The 21,368-nt window shown below is 44.9% G+C and overlaps 1 protein-coding gene across 1 annotated transcript in view; it reads right to left on the bottom strand.

Annotated features, from left to right (window-relative positions):
- Window positions 1–21,368, bottom strand: part of GRID1 (glutamate ionotropic receptor delta type subunit 1) — a 679,937-nt gene that overhangs the window by 216,021 nt on the left and 442,548 nt on the right. The window contains exon 6 of the mRNA XM_040242178.1: window positions 10,480–10,650. Within this exon, the coding sequence (XP_040098112.1) occupies window positions 10,480–10,650 (171 nt within the window). The remainder of the gene's footprint in view (window positions 1–10,479; window positions 10,651–21,368) is intronic.

Genomic DNA, 21,368 nt, shown 5'->3' with positions numbered 1-21,368 from the left:
CTGACCCCTTCCTCCACGGATGTCCCTGTGCTTGACCATTCCTGCACTGCCCTGTTCCATCTGCGTCAATCCTCAGCCTTGTAGTGGGCACAGGATGTATGCCACAAAGGCCTGCATACCTGACATCTCTCCATCCTGTAGGTGTAAGAAGTAGGGGAAAGACCTCCCTGGTGGTCCAGTGGTTAAGAATCTGCCTGCCAGTACAGGGAACACAGGTTTGATCCCTGGTCCAGGAAGATCCCATATGCCTCGGAGCAACTAAGCCCACACATCGAAATTACTAAAGCCCAAGAGCCTAGAGTACATGCTCCACAACCAGAGAAGCCACTGCAAAGAGAAGCCCCCGTGCCCTACTCGAGGCTACTAGAGAAAGCCAACGCGAAGCAACAAAGATCCAGGGCAGCCAAAATAAATAAGTAAATCAAGTAACAAAAAGAAGTAGACGGCGGATGGCATGAGTGTGCCTGTGATAACCAACTGCTGACTGAAATATAACCTCAGGCTGCAGGGAAGCAGGCAAGCCAGTGCCTGGTGACCTTTTGGGGAGCCTTGCACTACACAGCTGCTTACTTGACAGCAGAGAGAGCTCACTCCCACCACCAAAAATTCACCCCCTGTCCTGAAGCGAACACCAGGACAGAACACCACCTCCTCCCTCTTGATGCCTAGGAGCACAGCCTTGATGAGAAATATTAACCCACTCCCTGCTTTTGTCAGCCCCCATCTCTCAGGAGTCCCTACAACTGCAAAATTATTCTGATATGTCTACTGCCCCTCTGAAATACAAACCAATAATGGAAATGTTCTAAGAGGATGTAAGCCACTTAGAGTTGCCTTGGTGTTATTTTTTATTTGCTTTTTTTTTAAAAGGATATCACAAAGCTGAGAGTCCTTGATGATGTGAAGATTTCTCTTCTCAAGACATTTATGGATCTCCCAGCCACCCACTCACAGCCAACGCTATTCACCCAGCTAGCACCCTCTGACCCACATCCCCGCCTATACACTCACTCGCGCGCACACACACACGCACACAAACACACACACACACACACACACGGCCACTCCTCCCCTGCAGTGGCCCAGGCTGGTACCCAGTGGAATTTCCTTCTTTCCCTCCAGCACTTCTAGTCACAATAAATTAAGGTACTTAATTACATAAGTGATTTATCCAACACAAATATATGAATGCAGAAAGGCCTGCCATGAAGAGGAAAACAAAAGGATGTGACTCAGAAAAGCCAAAGGAAGAACAGGCTTGAGCAATGCTCTTTTCCAGGTTTATGTATTTATATTTCCACTATCTCTAGAACCCAACACCAACCAAAGTACATGGTTGGTGCTAAAGTATGTTTGATGGATGGATGCATGTAGATGAATGGGTATGTGGAGGTGGGTAGGGAAGATGGGTGGATAGATAGATGAGTGGATGGATGAATCTCTACTAATTGATCTTGGTTCACAAAAACATAAAATGTAGAAAAGAGCAGGAAAAAGAGATTTTCATGCCCCCAACTTTGACTTGAGAGGAGTCATGCTTTCTTCAAACAAAAATGTGTTTCTCATTTATATTTGCTCAGAGTGTCTTCTGGCTCCTCACCTGGAGCTATTTCCGTCTTCTCTCTCTCCTGCCCCGTCTCCTACAAGTTGCTGTCTCAATACTTCTCCCTGCTTTGGGCAGAAGCTAACACTTCAGTACTTATCTGTGGCTGCAGGGTCATCTCAGCAACCTCAGCATTCTAACTTGGGTGACCGTCTAGGTTCACTGGTGGGTATACAAGGGAGGGTTGTCAGGAGACGGAACTTTTAGGGAAACAAAGATCAAGAACAGTAGAAAGGCTGCCTCTCCATGGGGCTCCCTCCAGATCCTGACAAACATAAAAGAAACCTTTCCTCGGGGTAGGTGGGTGAAGACCAGTGTGCTAATGTCCCGGATTGGTGAAGCCAGGTCCCTGAGTCAAAAGGAAAGATCTAGAGAGACAGAGGCTCCCAGCTTCATTGACTCTCACTCAATGCTGGTCTTGAGGAGTAAACAGCCTGAGCTGGTGCTACAGGTTGCAGGTCAGAGAAGGGGGCCTGGCCTGAAGGAGTCCTTGCCTCTCTCTCTCATGTCTCAGGTGAGGCCCAGCACAGAGTTCTCTAGCAAAAGACAGACAAACAGCTACCTCCCACTCTCCTCTGAGAGTGGGAGCCCAGGACTCTGGCTATCCTAAGAGCACTGCAGCCCAGAAATGACAAAAGACTGTAAAAGCATTTCAGGTGAGAGCTGACTTGACAAGCTAAAGAGAGGCCAGAGTGTCTGGGCCAAGGGCATGGCAGAGGAAAGACCCGGATGCACGGCAAAAGACCTGGAACTGGGTCAAAGATGCCAGATGGAGTAAAGTCAGAGGCAGACAAGAGCCAGAGCTGGAAGAGGAACCTGAGGCTTTCCTGGGAGCCTATGGCCTCCTTTCTAAGTGTACACACAGCTTCAAGGGGCCCGGCTGGTTTGGTGAGCCCCCGAGAGATACACGCTGGGACCCTCTTTTGTGTCATACAGCGGAACTCTCACTCTACTATTGTGAAGCTTAGCCCGGGGCCTGGGTTGACCTGGGCCAGCTCTGCTCACTGCTCAACAGCCAGCAGGGACAGGAGCCCATAGATAGAGCGTGTGCTTGATAAATGCTCAAAGTATGGGTGAACTGAATCTCCTCTTCCTCTCACTCACAAGGTGATGCTGGACAAGTCATCTGAAGTTCTGGCCTTGAGGTTTCCCTCGTGGTCCAGTGGTTAAGATGCTGTGCTTTTACTGTAGGGGACACAGGTTTGATTCCTGGTCGAGGAACCAAGATCCTGCATGCTGTGCAATGCAGCCAAAAAAATAGACAAAAACAGTTTTAAAAAGCTCTAGCCTTATCTTGATTACAATAACATACAGTGTGTTCAGTGTCCCTGGAGAGGTACAGTGGGTGGTTTTGATTTACTTGCCTTGTGAAATATCCCTGTGAAATGCAGATAGTGATAACCCTGGTGCCAAGTAGCCAAGTATCATCCGAAGCTCTCTGAATTTAGTTTTATTTTTGGAGGGAACAGGGACAGAAAGGAATAGAAGGAGAAACAAAGGACCCAGGCAGGCTCCTGACTTCAATATGGGTCAGCAGAGAGCTTGTCAACCAGGGGTGTCCCCGGTGGCCAGGGCCCAGTGTGAGTCTGTCACACAGAAGCATGGAGGCTCTTGTGCAAAGAAACTTTGATCTGCCAACACCACTCACCTCTGCTCCAATGCCCCTTGGCCTGAAAGCTTTTCAAGGGCAAGCAGGGGTCATACACGGCTCCTGCAGCTTCAGGGTCAAAAGACCCTGGGTATCAGGACCAGCACAGAAAGCTGCTCACCTGGGTGGATGTCCCTGGCTTCCTCCTGGCCCAGCAGCAAGGTCACCACGGCCATGGCGCCCTGGGGCTGAGCTGGGCCTTTTAGGTCTGCATGTCCGAAGGTGTTGCAGGGCTGCTCTTTGAGGAAAAGGCCACTTCTCTGTGTGTTATAAAAGCTGCCAATATAGGAAGGCCCGGAGTGAGGGCCTACACAATACCCTGACCCAGGTTCCTGAAAGGGAGATGGCTTGGCGTGCTTTTAAGCCTGACATTTGCACTGCAGGGCTGGCTCAGCCACGAGAGTCCAGGGCACAGCCAGTCCTGCGCTAAGACCATCCAGGTATGCAGGGGAGAGTAAGCGGCATGTGGGAGGTGACTAGAGCTAGAACAGCAGCAGCCCCGCGCCTGCGGGAGGCGCCACGCCCTGCACCCTGTCACCAGCCGCCCATCCCCTGCCCGGGCTTAGGAGTGTCACTCCTGGGGGTGCTTCCTAGCGTCCTCTCTACATGGTCACCTCCCACAGCCTCCACATAGTTCAAATGCCCGTATTTCTCCCCAGGGATAGGGCAATCCCTGGTTATGTGTCTCCAGCTTCCACCCTGCACTGAGTTGTCATTCCCATAGGCACATTCTGCCCCGTCATATCCCTGAGGACTACCCACCCTGGCCTCCGTTCCCTGGCACTGCTCGCCTCACTAATTGATTTCCCAGTACTTCTTGCCTCAGACACACTAAACTCAGCCCCTGCCTTCCTTGGCTTCTGGGCCTTGACACATGACATTCTCTATAACTGGAAAGTGTTACTAAATGGAGATTAAAATTCCTGATTTATTTGGAGTTTGCAAGAATCAGAGAGACAACATTTGTGAAATGTCTAACATAGGAACTGGCATATAATAAGTGCTTAAAGTGTGTCTGCGGAATTAATGGATGTTGAATGAATAGTTTTAAATCGGTTCTTAGGAAGAAACAAAGAGATGTCAAAGTGTTTGGAAAGAGGAAGCCTCTTGAATAAAAGTGATCGAGAATAGAAGCCACACTGTGAAATGGAATAGGACCTCTGTACGGATACATTCCACGTGGAGCTGTCCATCTGTAATCTGAATCTGGGTTATGTGCTTCCATGGGATGGGGGCATCCTGGCAACGCTTGTCTTTCCAAAGTCAGTCCCCTATGTAAGAGGCAGGTCCTCAGATGGGAAACAAGGAAGGTGAGGTCACATCCGCAGGAGACATAAGAGAGAATTCAGCTATGAGTTCCTGACTGGGCTTCAGCTTTTAAGAAACTCAGGTAGACATTCCTGGCTTCTGGATAATTAAAGACCAATCACATGAAACCAACTGAGGACCAAGGATGGAAAGATAGATTTTTTTCCTAAGAGTTAACACCAAGAATCCCCATTACATCAGTAACTATATTTTATTTAAGAAAATACCTTGTGTCAGCAGGAGCAAAGGCTACCAGTAAAATTGTTAAATTGATCTTCATGAGAAAATAAGGAGAATTTATTTTGGAGTCAAGACCCAGTTAGGGGAAATAGAGGGTAATAGGAAAGGGAGGGCAGCAAGATGTGGAGAAAGGATGAAGCACAGGATGGGGGGAATGGGGCAGCAGAGGAGCAATCACATCTCCCCGGGGAAGACTCAGAACCTGAGAAGCTGTTTGTGCAGCTACAATGCAAAAGTCCCACTCCCAGGCCCACCGTATGTGACACCATCTCTGGGACTGAGATGTGTTGTCTTGTTGAAACCAGGAAAGGCTCTGATTTCCCATCTGCGTTGATACTAGACGCGGTAGCAGCAGTCCCATCAGAAGCCCAGGTGATTTGTTTCCTTACTTACTGAGTCCCTAGAAGCAGTACGAGGGTCAGCAGTAAAGGAAACAGAGCCCCCCGCTCCCCCACCCCACTCCCATGAAATGCCCTGAGCTCTTCAGCAGAGCCATACACACTTGGTTCTATCTGACCCTCAGCAGGCTGAGCCCGGTGTGCATCCCCGTCAGATGGAAGGGAGAGGCCCTCAAGGATGACTGGCTCTGCTAGGGCGCCGGCTGTCTGCGCTCCCAGAGCTCCACACACATTTCTCCACAGTATATCAGAGTCTGGGCAAATCACATTAGATTGCTCCAGCCTTGCCGCCCTTATACTCAGGGGCCCAGGGAGGTGCTGGGCATTCACATTATCAAGGCACAAGTCATCCTGGAAGGCATGGGAAGATGGATGGAAGGCGAGGGTTACAGCCATGAGGGCCAGCTGCACCTCACCACCAGACCATTATCTGCCCAACACCGAAGCTGGCAATGTGGGAAATGTTTCCATTAAGAAAGGCTGCATTTCCGCCAGCTTTCCAAAGAGTCTGGGTTTCTCTTGCCTCCATCATTAATCAAGCAAAGTGGAGTGTGCAGAGAGACCTCACAGAGACAAACAGCAGGAACCGACCTCTGACCAGATCCTCAGACAGGCTCTGTCCATCCAGCACACTCAGACCAGCAGAGGGTCCCACTGGGAGGACAAGCCGATGCCCAGATGTCACAGCCCAAGAAATCCATCTCCAGGTGCAACCTCTCTGCCAACCTGCTGCCAGCCCACCCATCCTGAGAGGGGAAGCCACGTCCAGGCCTGAGGAGGGAACAGATGGTGGCAGAGGGCAGAGAGTCGGGGGAGCTCTCCTCATGTTGAATCCAAGATGTGAGGAGGGTGGAGCGTTGAGGGTCATTTGCTCTACCCAAGGCTCTCTGGCCTCCAGCTGTTCATATAGCCACCCGTGGCCAGGAAGGCAATCAGCTGTACCCAAGGGGACCACCTGTGCACCTGTCTCTGAGAAAGGCATCGATCCATGCTGGCCACTACATGTCCCATCTGGGTCTTTAGGGTGAAGTAAACCAGCGAAAATGACAAGACGTCCAAAGGAACTCTGGTATGAAGAGGTTTGGTGCTGCTTCAGAGGAAAGGCTTCTATAGGCAGGTTGACAAGAAACTTGTAAGCTTGGGACAAGTGTGCAAAAAGCCTTAAAGAAATAGAGATGCAAGAGGTGGTGGTGTGGGGAGTGGGGTCAAAATGCTGTAACAAGTTGAAAGAGGGAGCAACGATTCCATCTATTAAGCCATCTTACAATTTTAAAATTCACAAAGAAGAGAAATCCCAACCTAAGGGAGCATTTTATGACAACACCACTTTAGCTCCTGCAGCCTAATTCAAGGTTCTGGCTCCACAGTGACCAGACAACACAGCTTCTATCATTTGCCTGTCCCGCTTTGGAAACACATTTGACTAGAAGTCGAGTAACAATGTGACAATTCATTTGTTAGGTTAATTGCAGCCCTGAAGTCATCAGGCAATGCAGTCCTAAAGACCAAGGATGGTTCAGATGCTGCTCTGAGCAAGGCGGCCCATAAAATCTGAGCAAAGCCTCGGGGGTTCTTAGGGTCTTGTCATTTTTATCACAGACAACCCCTAAACAAACCTGTTGAGAAAATAAGAATGAGAAGCACCCAAATAAGACAGTGCTTTGTAGGGAAAAATAAACAACAGCACTGCACGTTGCAAAAGCAATGGCTTTGGAGCCAATGGAAGCCACTTACTTAGGTACTTTTCTTCCAAAACATGTTCTCTTTACTAAATAGGAACCAAATTGATTTGCTATCATAGTGCCTGGTTGGCTTTGCAGCACAAAAATCCCTGACCACAGGCCTAATAGAAGAAGATGGAGCTTCTGAGGTCAGCTCAGTGCAGAAGCAGAGAGATGGATGATCTTGCAAAAATTCCCTGCTTTTGATAGCCTTCTTGAAAACTTCTAACCCAGAATTATCATCCCAAGAGAAGCTGTCTGGGGGAAGAACTAAAGATGGACTTGAGAGCTCCATTTCCAAAAGAATTTTCATTAATTCCATCAAGACAAAGTTAATAATCCATGACATCAATGTTGTGTGTTTTTTTCCCTTCAGTTGGTTGTGCTAAACATGTTGGAATCTTCTCAATAAATCTCACAGCTAGAGGCTAGTAGAAATTAGTTTGCCTTCTACACTGTCATTAAGAAAGAAAGAAGTGGTAATAGCTACAGAGAAAACTTGAAGGGAATGGCTTGTAAATGAGATGAATCTACAAGCTGCCCAAATGGTTGTTGGGTGGGATGAGTAAATAAATCCACATTTGCCTCTCATCACAGCCTGTACAAGGAAGCAGATGCAACAAATGGAGATAGATTCATTTAATAAAGTATTTTATTTATAGATATATAAAGAGGCTTCCAGAGACAGTTTAACTTATGTTAAAACCTGCATTCTTAACAGATCTACCCCATTAGTCCTTATCGAGAGTCTCCAAGGAGCAGGGTCTTATCTGAAGAGCTATGCAGGCCGCAAAGACACTGGCCTCCCCTCTCCCACCCAAGGCAGCACTGATGGAGTTCCTGCATGACTGAGGCAATGGTAAGTGGTGCCCAACACCGGTGATGAGGGGCCAGACAGAAGTGAGCTCTCCCACCCACTGTGAGACTTTCAAAGAGCACGCTCAGGACAAAAGTCGACTACATCACACTGTTCAAAAAATACTGAGGCCACGTTCAGTCTTCCCATGGAAACCCAAGCACACCTGGCCACATCCTCTAGAAGGATAGTTCTGTTAACAGCTCGGCCTTCTTCTTGTTGCTGTCTATACATCCTCTCATTTATCTTCCTTACGACTCTGAGGGGTAGGTAATATTTGAGTCCCCAGCATACAGAGAAGGAAGCAGAGGCATAGAACAACAAATAAATAATAAAAACTCATTGGTAGCTAGATTTACTGGGATTTGAACCCAAGCAACCTGGCTCCTGTGCTGCTGCTGCTGCTGCTTCTTCTACTATATCTATTGTTGCTTCCGTTGCTGTTGCTTCTGTTGCTGCTGCTACTATTATACTGCTGCTGCTATTGCTGCTACTGTTACTGTTACTGTTACTATCACTGTTGCTACCACTGCTATTACTACTGCTGCTGCTGTTACTGCTGCTACTGCTGCTGCAAGATCTGTGATGCAGCTCTTAAATCTTTGCTCTTCATACGGCGTCTGGCTCTCCACAGAAACAGAGAGAGGTAGGGTGGCCAGGATTCTGTGTTCGATATTGCACGGACCTTCACCTGAGGATTAGCCCCCCACCGCAGAGCCATGGCTTTGTTCATTCTCCTAATAAACGTGTGTTGTTTCAGAAAGTCCTCTACTGCATTCTTCTCTGCTGCAATCAGTGTCTTTTCCTCTCTTGTCCTCCAGGACAGATTCTTTACATCCTGTGTGACTGATATGAACGAAAGAGCTCACCTGAGCTTCCTGTCCATGGCAAAATGACTAATCAAGACCTTGATGAGCCATACTTTGGCTGTCTCCCTCCATCCCACCAGGGCAGGACATGTTGGTGAAATAGGAAGCAGCCCTCTTTTCTTGTGGAGTAGAAGAAGTACAGTAAGGCAAGAAAGAAATGGGAAAATGAACAGGGGGTATGGGGCGGGGTAGAATAGGGCTGGTGTGTCTTTGGGGAAGGATGAAGCCTTTTGGGGAGAGAGAACCCATAGAGACCTTCCTGGGAGTGAGAGCCCCTCGGGGTCTGGCCCCCACAGAGAGTGGCAGGCACCTCCCGCTCTGGCCCTGGGTGGGGACGAGCACACATTGCCTGGGCCACGTGGTCACACTACACTTCCATCCACATGGAGAGTGAGGTGCTAATACAGAGTCAGTGTGAGAGGCCCTCACCTCTTCTTCCAAACTCTAGAAAAGACAAAGGCAGAGCAGGACAGCAGCACCCTAAAATAAAGCACCTTCCACGCCTGCTGCATATGCCCAGGGCTTTCGAGTCCATGGGCCCTTCAGAGGTCTTTGATCTACTTTCCTGGTCAGCACCTCACCATCTTTCAAAGATCCCAGACCTTGTGATGTCTCCCTGGAGCGGTGGACTTGGGCTAGTGGGAGTCACTCCAGTGAAATCCAATGTCTTCTATGCTTCCTTACCAACCAAGGACACATTTCTAGCATTTGCCATCTGTGGGAGCATGCTTCCGCTCTCCCCAGTTAAGATTATAGAATGGATTTGGTACTGTGACAAATCACACACGTACATAGCTCACTCTAGAGATTATAATAACCTCCCTTCCCAAAATATATGCCCCATGATTAGATGTTACCAAGATGACCTGGGATGGGACTGATACTCTAGAGGCAGACACAGCCCATCACTGCCCTACAGCCCCTATGCCAGGTGGAAAGAAGGGGTAAACTAGTTTCAAACACTGAGTGGCAGCCATATCCCATGCATAAATTATGAGTACTTTTCACAAACCCAGGTGGGAAAAATTTCCTTCTGTTATGTGGTTCCCACCAAGCATTGAAAGAAAATTTTCTTAGGGACCATGTTCCTAGTGGAGTTTCAGATGCCAGTCTACCAACAGACAATCTTCACCATTACCCCCAAATATGCAGGAAGAAAACCACTTCTCACCATGGGTGCACAGCTCCACATCCACCTCCCAGGCCTAAGAAAAGCTAAGCTTGATTGCACCTATGTCAAAAGAGTAGTGGAGGGACTAATCATACACACTCTGTGTTTCTCATCTTGGAAGGAAGGGACCAGGTGGGCAAGTCATGTTTCTACCTTTTGTGCCCTCCTGCTCAGCTAGGATTCCAGCAGTGTTCTGGCTGACTTAAGATTTAGCATTCAGAAGAGGAGCTGAGACGTTTCCCAGTTATTTCCATATTTTTGACTTTCTACAGGGAAGAACTTAAAATGGGTTCAAAATGATGACTCTCCACAGGAAGGCTCTGTCCCCAGTCCTGAGAGATGAAATCATTCCCCATCAACACAGTCATCACAGAAACTTAAGATACAGGACTCTCCTTACTCCCTAAGTGTGCAACTTTTAAATACAAGAGGCACCCAGTGAGCTAACATGCTGCATCTGCTGACATCGGCCATAATTGCCTGCTAATGTGCTTAGAGGTACTGCCCAGCTGACCGGTTTCAATTTCAGCAAATGACAGAGTTCTAATAATTACAGTTGGTGGAGAAGTGTGCTCAACCAGAGCTGAGGCACACTGTTGCACGAGGCAGACCAAGGGTATGGGTGAGCCTCCCTCCTGGAAGAAGTTTAGGAGGCCAGCACTGACCTGCAGCATCTGGAGGTAGCCTTCCTGGGGGTCGCAGAGCAAGGAGGAGATGCGGTGGTTGTTCCTCATGCATTTCTGGTTGTCCTTTGCAGAAGGGAAGATCTGCCGGACCACAGTCATCCTGCCAAGGGCGCTGTGGACCAGATCCAGGATCTCTGGGTCACTGATTTCCTGGGAAGATAACCAGAAATGCTTACCATTGACTTATGACCTCATAATCTCTGCAGAAGACTTACCAGTAGATGTCTAGGTTGACAGCCCAAATAGTTGATGCCAAAGGGGTTATAAGTTTGGGCTCAAGGTCAAACAGTTTGTTAGCTAATTACTTACAAATAATACTTGTTTACCCTAAAATGCAAACAGGATTATTCGACACCTTCCCTGAAGGACAGAAAAAGATAATCTGCAGCTAAACCACCAATGCATTGGCTTCCATGGAGTCAAACCCTAAAAGAACCAATACTATCAAGTGTCATGAGAGGCATTAGCTGGAATAAAAGGCTCAGTTTCCTGTTGGGAGTTGTCTACCTGATGTAGATAAGGAAAACTGGCTTCCTCTGACAGAGCTGAACAAAATGCAGTAAGTTTCCCATAATTCTTTAATAATTAGATTTTTTAAAGATTTGCATACATACAAAATTTTAAAATATATCCATTCATTCATCCATTCATTCATTGCACAAAATCTACCCAACAGCTCCTCAATGTTTTGTTCTGTGTTACAACGGGTATAGCTGTGAATGAGTCAGGCTTAATTCCATCTGGTGAAACTCAAGGTCATCATAGGGTGAAATATATGGAGTGATGTCATACGGAAATCTAGGGGCAAAAGAACCCATCGAACTTCCACATGGCCCGTGTGCTAAGTTCTTTACACGCATTATCTCATTTTGTACTTGCAACAGCCTTAGGAATGCTATGAGGTAGATCCTGTTATTACCCTATTTAAAATGAGCACTCTCATACGTAAAAAGAGCAAAGGGAGCAGGCCAAGGGGAGCTCTTTCCAGGAAGAGGCTTCTGTGAGGAATTAGCACTGAAGGATGAACTTATTAGGCAAAGTGTTTGCTGGTAAAGGCGAGCAGGCAGGACAGCGAAGAGTCGAGTTGGTGGTAGTACTGCTGAAGATGGAGGCAATGGTACAGGCAGGAAGGTGTCCCTCCACCCTAGGGAGGGGCAGGGCCACTGGCAGGAGAGAGGAATGATCAAAGGCAGTGTGGGATCTGTGTCCTAGACCAGGTGTGGTTATGGGGTTCAGTAAATGCTGCTAAGACATCCACACTATAGATGACGAGAAGCACTTGAAAGATTTTATGCACCAATAAAGCCACAATCAGATTTACATTTTTAAAAATCTCTGACTGCTGTACAGAGAGAGGATTAGAGAGTAACAAAACAGCTCATGTCTGAGATCAACTCGGGGACTATAAAAAATGGACATTCACCAAGGGTTTTATTGGTGGAAGAGAGGCTAAGAAAGCTCTGGTTCACTGGTTCTAAGAAGTGACTCTTATCTGTGTTGGTTGCAAGTCAAGATTTTAACCATGAATAACTGTGTTTTAAAATTGGCCTTAAGTCTTCCTCCTTGCAGATGACACAGCCCAGCTTTGAGACAATGAGAAAGTATGAATGGAGCTAATGAGGTTAGAAATAGTGATCGGGAATTTTCAGAATCACATAAACAAGAACATAACATGTTTAAGGATTTAAAGGTAAACAAAGCACTTTCAGGAACTGTCCTAGGTACTCAAAATGAATGTATAGACTGGTCAGTTATAACCATGTACTAGATCTGGGAGAAAGGAAGAAATTAAGAGTTGCATCCTTTTAGAATGATCAATAGTTCCCAAATGTAAAAACTGCAGGCATTTCTAAAGAATTAAAGTGCTTGTACATACTGAATCTGGGTTTCAACCACTTAAACTTTGTATTTCAGACAAAAGTCTGTTTAAGGAACGATGATCATATTGGATTGGGACCAACTGACAATCAATGGTGAGGAAATTGCAAAATGTTCATATCTTTGGACCACCAAGTGAGAAGAGCCCAGGATCCAGTTGGGCTTCAGAAAACAAAGCAGAGAATGTAGCTGAGCCTGGACATTTGTGCTCTGCTCTTAGCTGCCCTGCTAATGGACACATTGCCCCAAGCAGGACAGCAGGATGAGAGAACTCATGTTCTAACCTACTAGAAAGTAAAACTGTAAGAAAGACCAATGCGCAGCATGGTCAGCTTTACTTGAAGAAGGAATATAGAGGTCTTCATGGGTGGGAGGTAACCTAGAAAAATCATGAGGTCATGAGGAAATAATTCAAATTATGTGTAAGGGGGTTCATCAAAGTCAGCACACTTAAAAGAAATGGATATGTGACATACCTTTTGTTTGTCTCACTTACTCTTGATAGCAGTGGAGAAGGCAATGGCACCCCACTCCAGTACTCTTGCCTGGAAAATCCCATGGATGGAGGAGCCTGGTGGGCTGCAGTCCATGGGGTCACAAAAAGAGTAGGACACAACTAAGCGACTTCACTTTCACTTTTCACTTTCATGCATTGGAGAGGGAAATGGCAACCCATTCCAGTATTCTTGCCTGGAGAATCCAGGGATGGCAGAGCCTGGTGGGCTGCCATCTATGGGGTCGCACAGAGTCAGACACGACTGAAGTGACTTAGCAGAAGCAGCAACAGCTTGATGGCAGAGGTCACCATAGAAGCTCTTTTATTAAACCTACCCTGCACCCTCAACTTCCAGATAGGAGAGTCAATAGCATTGAACCCTCCCTACTACCCTTCAACAATAACCTTGGAAACTGTAGAGGGCCTGACGGATAGGAGAACACAGTAACTTTCTGGTAGATATAGCCTCACTTCCCTACAATAAGCAGCAGCATATGGCGGGACTGATGTCAGGGCAGCCAGGACCTAGTCAAGGGTCCCGCAAGTCAAGCCCTCCTGCAAGTAGCCCTGATCTCCAGACCGTTCCTTTCCAATTCTACATTTCCAGGACAGAGATGAGAACTTGGCATAGCTTCCTCCAACCCGTTAGCTGCTGTATGCCTCCCTTGCCCTAAGGATCTCTGCAGAATCTCCCGCAGTCCTGTTCCCACCCACTCACTGTGAGTCAGAGCACTACCAGCCACCTCCCCACACCTCTGCTGCCGCTGCTAAGTCACATCAGTCATGTCCGACTTTGTGCGACCCCATAGATGGCAGTCTACCACGCTCTGCTGTCCCTGGGATTCTCCAGGCAAGAACGCTGGACTGGGTTGCCATTTCCTTCTCCAGTGCATGAAAGTGAAAAGTGAAAGTGACTGCACCCCACCAGGCTCCTCCCTCCATGGGATTTCCCAAGCAAGAGTACTGGAGTGGGGTGCCATCGCCTTCTCCGCCACACCTCTGGGCCTATCCCTAGTATCTAATACAGAGATTGCTGCAATCAGATGCTAAGAATCCACAGAAGCAACTCCCCTGGGTCCTTGGAGGCAGTGAAAAGGGTCACTTCTCCCAGGGATTTGTCATTTGCTTTGAAGATACCCAAGTCTGCACCATCAGTCAGCTCCCTCAGCTCCATGCCAGGCCTTCTCCTGTCCTGATGGCCCCACCAGGTCCTTTAGTATTACTGGGCTGCACACAGGTATCGGCTCACACCCTGCTCACTGATGCCAGGAACTGCTTCCAGGCTGGAATCCAGGTCAGCCTCTGGACTACTGGGAAGAGGATCAAACTCTGGGTCTTCCTAAGGGTGCAGAGGGCAATCAAGCAGCCAATTTACATAAACAACTTGGAGAACAAACTTTCCCTTTGTCTCAGCTGAACATTCCTTCCAGAGAGTGCTACTAGCAGAAGAAACAAGACAATGTGTGTCTACTGTGTGACGTCCACTCACCTCACCAAAGTCAGCAAGGCAGCAATGAAACAGTAACACATCATATCCCTACACTCAACTAAGAGCTGATGTGTGGAAGGGCACAGGCTCAAAATAAATCTTCCTTGTTACAAGCGTTGCCAGGATGCCCCCATCCCATGGAAGCATATAACCCAGATTCAGATTACAGATGGACAGTTCCATGTGGAGTGTATCCATCAGTTCAGTTCAGTCCAGTCGCTCAGTCATGTCTGACTCTTTGCAACCCCATGAACGGCAGCACGCCAGGCCTCCCTGTCCATCACAAACTCCCGGATTCCACCCAAACCCATGTCCATCGAGTCGGTAATGCCATCCAACCATCTCATCCTCTGTCATCCCCTTCTCCTCCTGCCTTCAATCTGCCCCAGCATCAGGGTCTTTTCAAATGAGTCAGCTCTTCGCATCAGGTGGCCAAAATATTGGAGCTTCCACTTCAACATCAGTCCTTCCAATGAACACCCAGGACTGATTTCCTTTAGGATGGACTGGCTGGACCTCCTTGCAGTCCAAGGGACTTCTCAAGAGTCTTCTCCAACACCACAGTTCAAAAGCATCAATTCTTCTGTGCTCAGCTTTCTTTATAGTCCAACTCTCACATCCATACACGACTACTGGAAAAACCATAGCTTTGACTAGATGGACCTTAATGCACAAACACTACATAAATTATGAATAATAAAATTATTTCAGTGTACCTTCCATCAAGAAATAAAATATAACCTGCATCTTGATTGGATGCCTCTTTCCCAAATGCTTGCCACTTCCTCATCAGGAGTTCCCTCTGTCATGCCATAACTTATGTATGTAACCTAGATAATACATATCTTAGGCTTGCACATTTTGCTTAGCTTTGTGTAAGCTAAACAGTCTGCATGCCTCTTACCATTGTGTTTTAACACAGTGGTTCTCAAACTGAGTCTTGTATCAGGATCACCTGGGGAAGTGACAAAATTACAGACGTCCAGTCTTGTCCCATTTCAACAAGCTAAGCTTCTGTGTTCTACATTAGCTCTCCAGATAATTCCAGTATTCACCAACATCTAAAACCCCCTGGGTTTAACATTAAGTTTTTGTGATCTATTCACGGTGATGGATGCAGCTCTGGTTTATTCATTTTCACAGCTGTATGCTTTGCATTGTATGATTCTGCCACAATGTATTCATGGTATTGTGATTACCATTTGAATGTTTTTGCTTCTTTCCTATTAGGAACAAACCTTCTATGAGCAATTTTTCTTGCCTGTGTGTCTTGGTGCACACCTTTAAGAATTACTCTACATACCTGGAATTAGAATTCCTCCACAGGAGAATATGAAAGTGAAAGTCACTCAGCCGTGCCCGACTGTCTGTGACCCTGTGGACTATACAGTCCATGGAATTCTCCAGGCCAGAATACTGGAGTGGGTAGCCTTTCCCTTCTCCAGGGGATCTTCCCAACCCAGGGATCGAACCCAGGTCTCCCACACTGCAGGAGTATTCTTTACCAGCCTGAGCCACAAGGGAAGACCATAGGAAAATAGGAATGTATTCAAATTTACTAGATAATACCAAATTTCCAGAGTGATTTGTATCCACTTATAATCATGTGTGGTGAAGAGTTGTTGTTCTTCCTTTCCTGATCCCGATATCCTGCTGCTGCTGCTGCTGCTAAGTCACTCCAGTCGTGTCCAACCCTGTGCAACCCTATGGACAGCAGCGCTCCGTCCACAGGATTCTCTGGACAAGAATACTGGAGTGGGTTGCCATTTCCTTCCCCACCTGATATGCTATGACTTCCTAATATTTGCCAGTCGGGTGAGAATGAATTGGTACATCACTAGACTTTAATTTTCACTTCCCTAATACTTAAAAGAGTTAAATATCTTTCATACACGCATGAGTCATCTGTTTCCTTTTGTGTGCTTGTGATTTTTGTCTAATTTCCACTGGGTTTTATATTTTGCATGTTGATTTATAGGACCTTTTATTCAGTTCTGGATGTTAAGTTCTTATCACATGCTACAGATACCTTCTCTAGTTTCTAGATTATTAAGTAAAACTAGGCTATAAATTCATCCAACTTGGTGCTTTCTTTGTCAAAAGATTTTTGTTACTGATTAAATTTCCTTATTTCTATAGGAATTTTCTTGTTTTGCATTCCTCGCCCTGTCATTTTTTTTTCCTACATGTTTAGGCATGTTGTCCAAATTTTCCAATTGATTGGCATAAGTTGTTCACAATGTCATTCTACTTCTTCTATTCTCCCCAATGCATCTAAAGTTGTGTGCCATCGTGCATTTCTATTAATCTGTATTTGTGTATCTTCCCTCTTATTTTGACCCTATAAGTTAATATATTTCACAAATTCTCCTTAAAAAGTATGTTTTACCTTAATAGATACTGTTTTATGTGCTGGTTTTCTATTTCATCAATGTCTACTCTTAACTTTATTATTTTTATTTTTCCATTTTCTTTGGATTTATTAAGTGGTTATTTTTGAAACTGTTTCCATATGAAACTTAGCTGATGAATATTAAACATTTTTTCTTTCCTAATGCAGGTCAGGAAACAACAGTTAGAACTGGACATGGAACAACAGACTGGTTCCAAATAGGAAAAGGAGAACGAAAGGCTGTATATTGTCACCCTGCTTATTTAACTTCTATGCAGAGTATACCATGTGAAACGCTGGACTGGAAGAAACACAAGCTAGAATCAAGATTGCCAGGAGAAATATCAATAACCTCAGATATGCAGATGACACCACCCTCATGGCAGAAAGTGAAGAGGAGCTAAAAAGCTTCTTGATGGAAGTGAAAGTGGAGAGTGAAAAAGTTGGCCTAAAGCTCAACATTCAGAAAACGAAGATCATGGCATCTGGTCCCATCACTTCATGGCAAATAGATGGGGAAACAGTGGAAACAGTGTCAGACTTTATTTTTTGGGGCTCCAAAATCACTGCAGATGGTGACTGCAGCCATGACATTAAAAGACGCTTACTCCGTGGAAGAAAAGTTATGACCAACCTAGATAGCATATTCAAAAGCAGAGACATTACTTTGCTGACTAAGGTCCGTCTAGTCAAGGCTATGGTTTTTCCTGTGGTCATGTATGGATGTGAGAGTTGGACTGTGAAGAAGGCTGAGCGCCGAAGAATTGATGCTTTTGAACTGTGGTGTTGGAGAAGACTCTTGAGAGTCCCTTGGACTGCAAGGAAATCCAACCAGTCCATCCTAAAGGAGATCGGCCCTGGGATTTCTTTGGAAGGAATGATGCTAAAACTTAAACTCCAGTACTTTGGCCACCTCATGCGAAGAGTTGACTCATTGGAAAAAACTTTGATGCTGGGAGGGATTGGGGGCAGGAGAAGAAGGGGACGACCGAGGATGAGATGGCTGGATGGCATCACTGACTCGATGGACGTGAGTCTGAGTGAACTCCAGGAGTTGGTGATGGACAGGGAGGCCTGGCGTGCTGCGATTCATGGGGTCGCAAAGAGTCGGACACGACTGAGCGACTGAACAGAACTGAACTGAACTGAACTGAATGGACTATTTAAGACTATAGATCTACAATCAAACATGCTTTAGTTATGACCCACAAGTTATCGCATATATTAATTGTATCATTGTTTCTAAAAGTCCTCTTTGAAATGTTTTTGACTCATGAGTAGTTTACTAGAGTTTAAAATTTTTTCCAAACATGAGGTAATTATTTTTCAGTTATCTTCAATGCATTATAACCTGAGCGTGTGGAATGTGTAACCCAAATCCTTTAAAAGGTAGGAAGCCTCACTTTGTGACAGTTTGCAGGAATGTTTTGTGTTTCCACTATCCAAGTGCTGCTGATTTCAGTGGCCCATTTTTAGGTCCATTAGATGGGGAATTTTTCCATTTCTGTTTGTATTCAATCTTTATTTTCAACAATCATATTTGGAGTTTTCTTAATTACATATAAATTTAGAATTATAACTCCTTGCTCAACTGAAACTTTTGTCATTATTTATATATCCTCTATTTCTAGTAACATATCTTGCCTTATAGTTTACTGCTATTAATATATACACCACTTTCGTTTTGGTTAGTATCTGGCTGTTCTTTTCCTATTTCTTTGCTGTCAATCTTCCTCTGTATCTCATTTTAGTTGGGATTCTTGTAAGCAAAATATACTCAATTTTTCATATCCATCCTAGACATTTTAGTTGAAATCTCAATCCATTTATATTGGACAATGATCATACATATAAATGAACTGAGTTCATCATACTATTGACATTACATATTTTACTGGTCTTTTTCCTTCTCTTTAGATTCTTGAAATGATTTTTTCCTATTTTCATTTTCTTACTCTCTTTTCAAAGCTATAACAATATTGTCCATTATTTTTTCTTTGGATATCATAAATACTTTAATTGCATAAGTGTGAAATTAATCAATATTCTTACTCTCTCAATCTTTATCTCTAATCATCATCTCAACTAATGTTGTAACAATGTCTAGTGTTTTAATTCTAGTTTTCATTATGCTCTCTTATTACACATAATTTCTATTATTTTATACAGTAAATACTTATCTACTTAACCAATATTTATCAATATATTTGTTAAACATTCTTCTGTGGCCCTCAAACCTTACATCTAAGATTATTTTTCTTGCCTTGAAGTATATCATTTAGAATTTCCTTTAAATGTGGGTTTGTTGGTGACAAATTTAGTTTTTGTTTATTAAAAAGCATTTTTATTTGGATCTCATTCTTTAAAAAATGCTAAGTTAAACATTATTTTTCATAGCACAGTAAACATAATATTGCATTATAGTCTTGCTTCCATTTTAGTTCAGTGTATTAGATTCCTATGGTTGTAATAACAAATTATTACAAACTTGTTGGCTTGGAACAACAAAATTTTATTCGGTCACAGTTCCACAGAGCAGCAGCTCAAAAATCAGTCTCACTGGGATGGTATTAGAATATTGGCAGGCATATTCAGCCCACAACCTCGAGTTATTAGGAATCAGTTTAACTGTCATTCCTTTGAAGATGACCACTTCTGCATGGACACTCTTCAGATGTTTCTCCATTTCTGGCATTTTGCAGTCACAACATGAAGTGTATTTTCAATTTTTATTCTGCTCCTGATTCTTAGGCTTCCTAGATCTGGAGTTTAGTTTTTTCAATAATTCTAGAGAAATCTAAACCATACTACCTTTCAATACTATTTTCCCCTGCTATTTCCTATTTCCTTCTAGAAATCCAATCAACAGTATGTTAGAGCTTATCATTCTATTTTTCATGTTTATTAACCTCTTTTCCAGCTGGTTGTTGTTGTTGTTACTTGTTCAGTTCCTAAGTTGTGTCTGACTCTTTGCAACCCCATGGACTGTAGCACATCAAGCTTTCCTGTCCTTCACCATCTCCTGGAGCTTGCCCAAACTCATATCCTTTGTTGACCTATGGACATTTGTTGGCAAAGTAATGTCTATGCTTTTTAATATGCTGTCTAGATTGGTCATAGTTTTTCTTGCAAAGAGCAAGCATCTTTTAGTTTCATGGCTACAGTCACCGTCTGCAGTGATTTTGAAGCCCCCAAAAATAAAGTCTGACACTGTTTCCACTGTTTCCCCATTTATTTGCCATGAGGTGATGGGACCAGATGCCATGATCTTAGTTTTCTGAATGTGGAGCTTTAAGCCAACTTTTTCACTCTCCTCTTTCACTTTCATCAAGAGGCTCTTTAGTTCTTTGCTTTTTGCCATAAGTGTGGTGTCACCTGCACATCTGAGGTTATTGATATTTCTCCCAGAAATCGTGATCCCAGCTTGTGCTTCATCCAGTCCAGCATTTCTCATGATGTACTCTGCATAGAAGTTAAATAAGCAGGGTGACAATATACTGTTGAAGCCAGGCTTGGAGAATTTTGAGCATTATTTTGCTAGCATGTGAGATGAGTGCTTACGCCTTGGAAGGAAAGTTATGACCAACCTAGATAGCATATTAAAAAGCAGAGACATTACTTTGCCAACAAAGGTCCTTCTGGTCAAGGCTATGGTTTTTCCAGTGGTCATGTATGGATGTGACAGTTGGACTGTGAAGAAAGCTGAGCACCAAAGAATTGATGCTTTTGAACTGTGGTGTTGGAGAAGACTCTTGAGAGTCCGTTGGACTACAAGGAGATCCAATCAGTCCATCTAAAGGAAATCAGTCCTGAATATTCGTTGGAAGGACTGATGCTGAAGCTGAAACTCCAACACTTCGGCCACGTCACGTAAAGAGTTGACTCATTGAAAAAGACCCTGATGCTGGGAGGGCTTGAGGTCAGGAAGAGAAGGGAACAACAGAGGATGAGATGGCTGGATGGCATCACTGACTCGATGCACATGAGTTTAGGTGAACTCCGGGAGTTGGTGATAGACAGGGAGGCCTGGCATGCTGCGATTCATGGGGTTGCAAAGAGTCGGACATGACTGAGTGACTGAACTGAACTGAACTGAACTGAGATGAGTGCAATTGTGCGGTGGTTTGAGCATTCTTTGGCGTTGCCTTTCTTTGGGATTGGAATGAAAACTGACCTTTTCCAGTCCTGTGGCCACTGCTGAGTTTTCCAAATTTGCTCTCATATTGAGTGCAGCACTTTCACAGCATCATCTTTCAGGATTTGAAAGAGCTCACCTGGAATTCCATCACCTCCACTAACTTTGTTCATAGTGATGTTTTCTAAGGTCCACTTGATTTCACATTCCAGGATGTCTGACTCTAAGTGAATGATCACACCACTGTGGTTATCTGGGTCATGAAGATCTTTTTTGTATAGTTCTTCTGTGTATTCTTGTTACCTCTTCTTAACATCTTCTGCTTCTGTTAGGTCCATACCAGTTCTGTCCTTTATCGACCCCATCTTTGCATGAATTGTTCCTTTGGTATCTCTAATTCTCCTGAAGAGATCTCTAGTCTCCCATTCTATTGTTTTCCTCTATCTCTTTGCATTGATCACTGAGGAAGTCTTTTTTT

Source organism: Oryx dammah, unplaced genomic scaffold (assembly GCF_014754425.2).
Source record: "Oryx dammah isolate SB20612 unplaced genomic scaffold, SCBI_Odam_1.1 HiC_scaffold_6, whole genome shotgun sequence".
NCBI classification, from domain to species: Eukaryota; Metazoa; Chordata; class Mammalia; order Artiodactyla; family Bovidae; genus Oryx; species Oryx dammah.
Note: the sequence above shows the minus strand (reverse complement) of the source record. Positions and strands in the feature narration are given on the sequence as shown.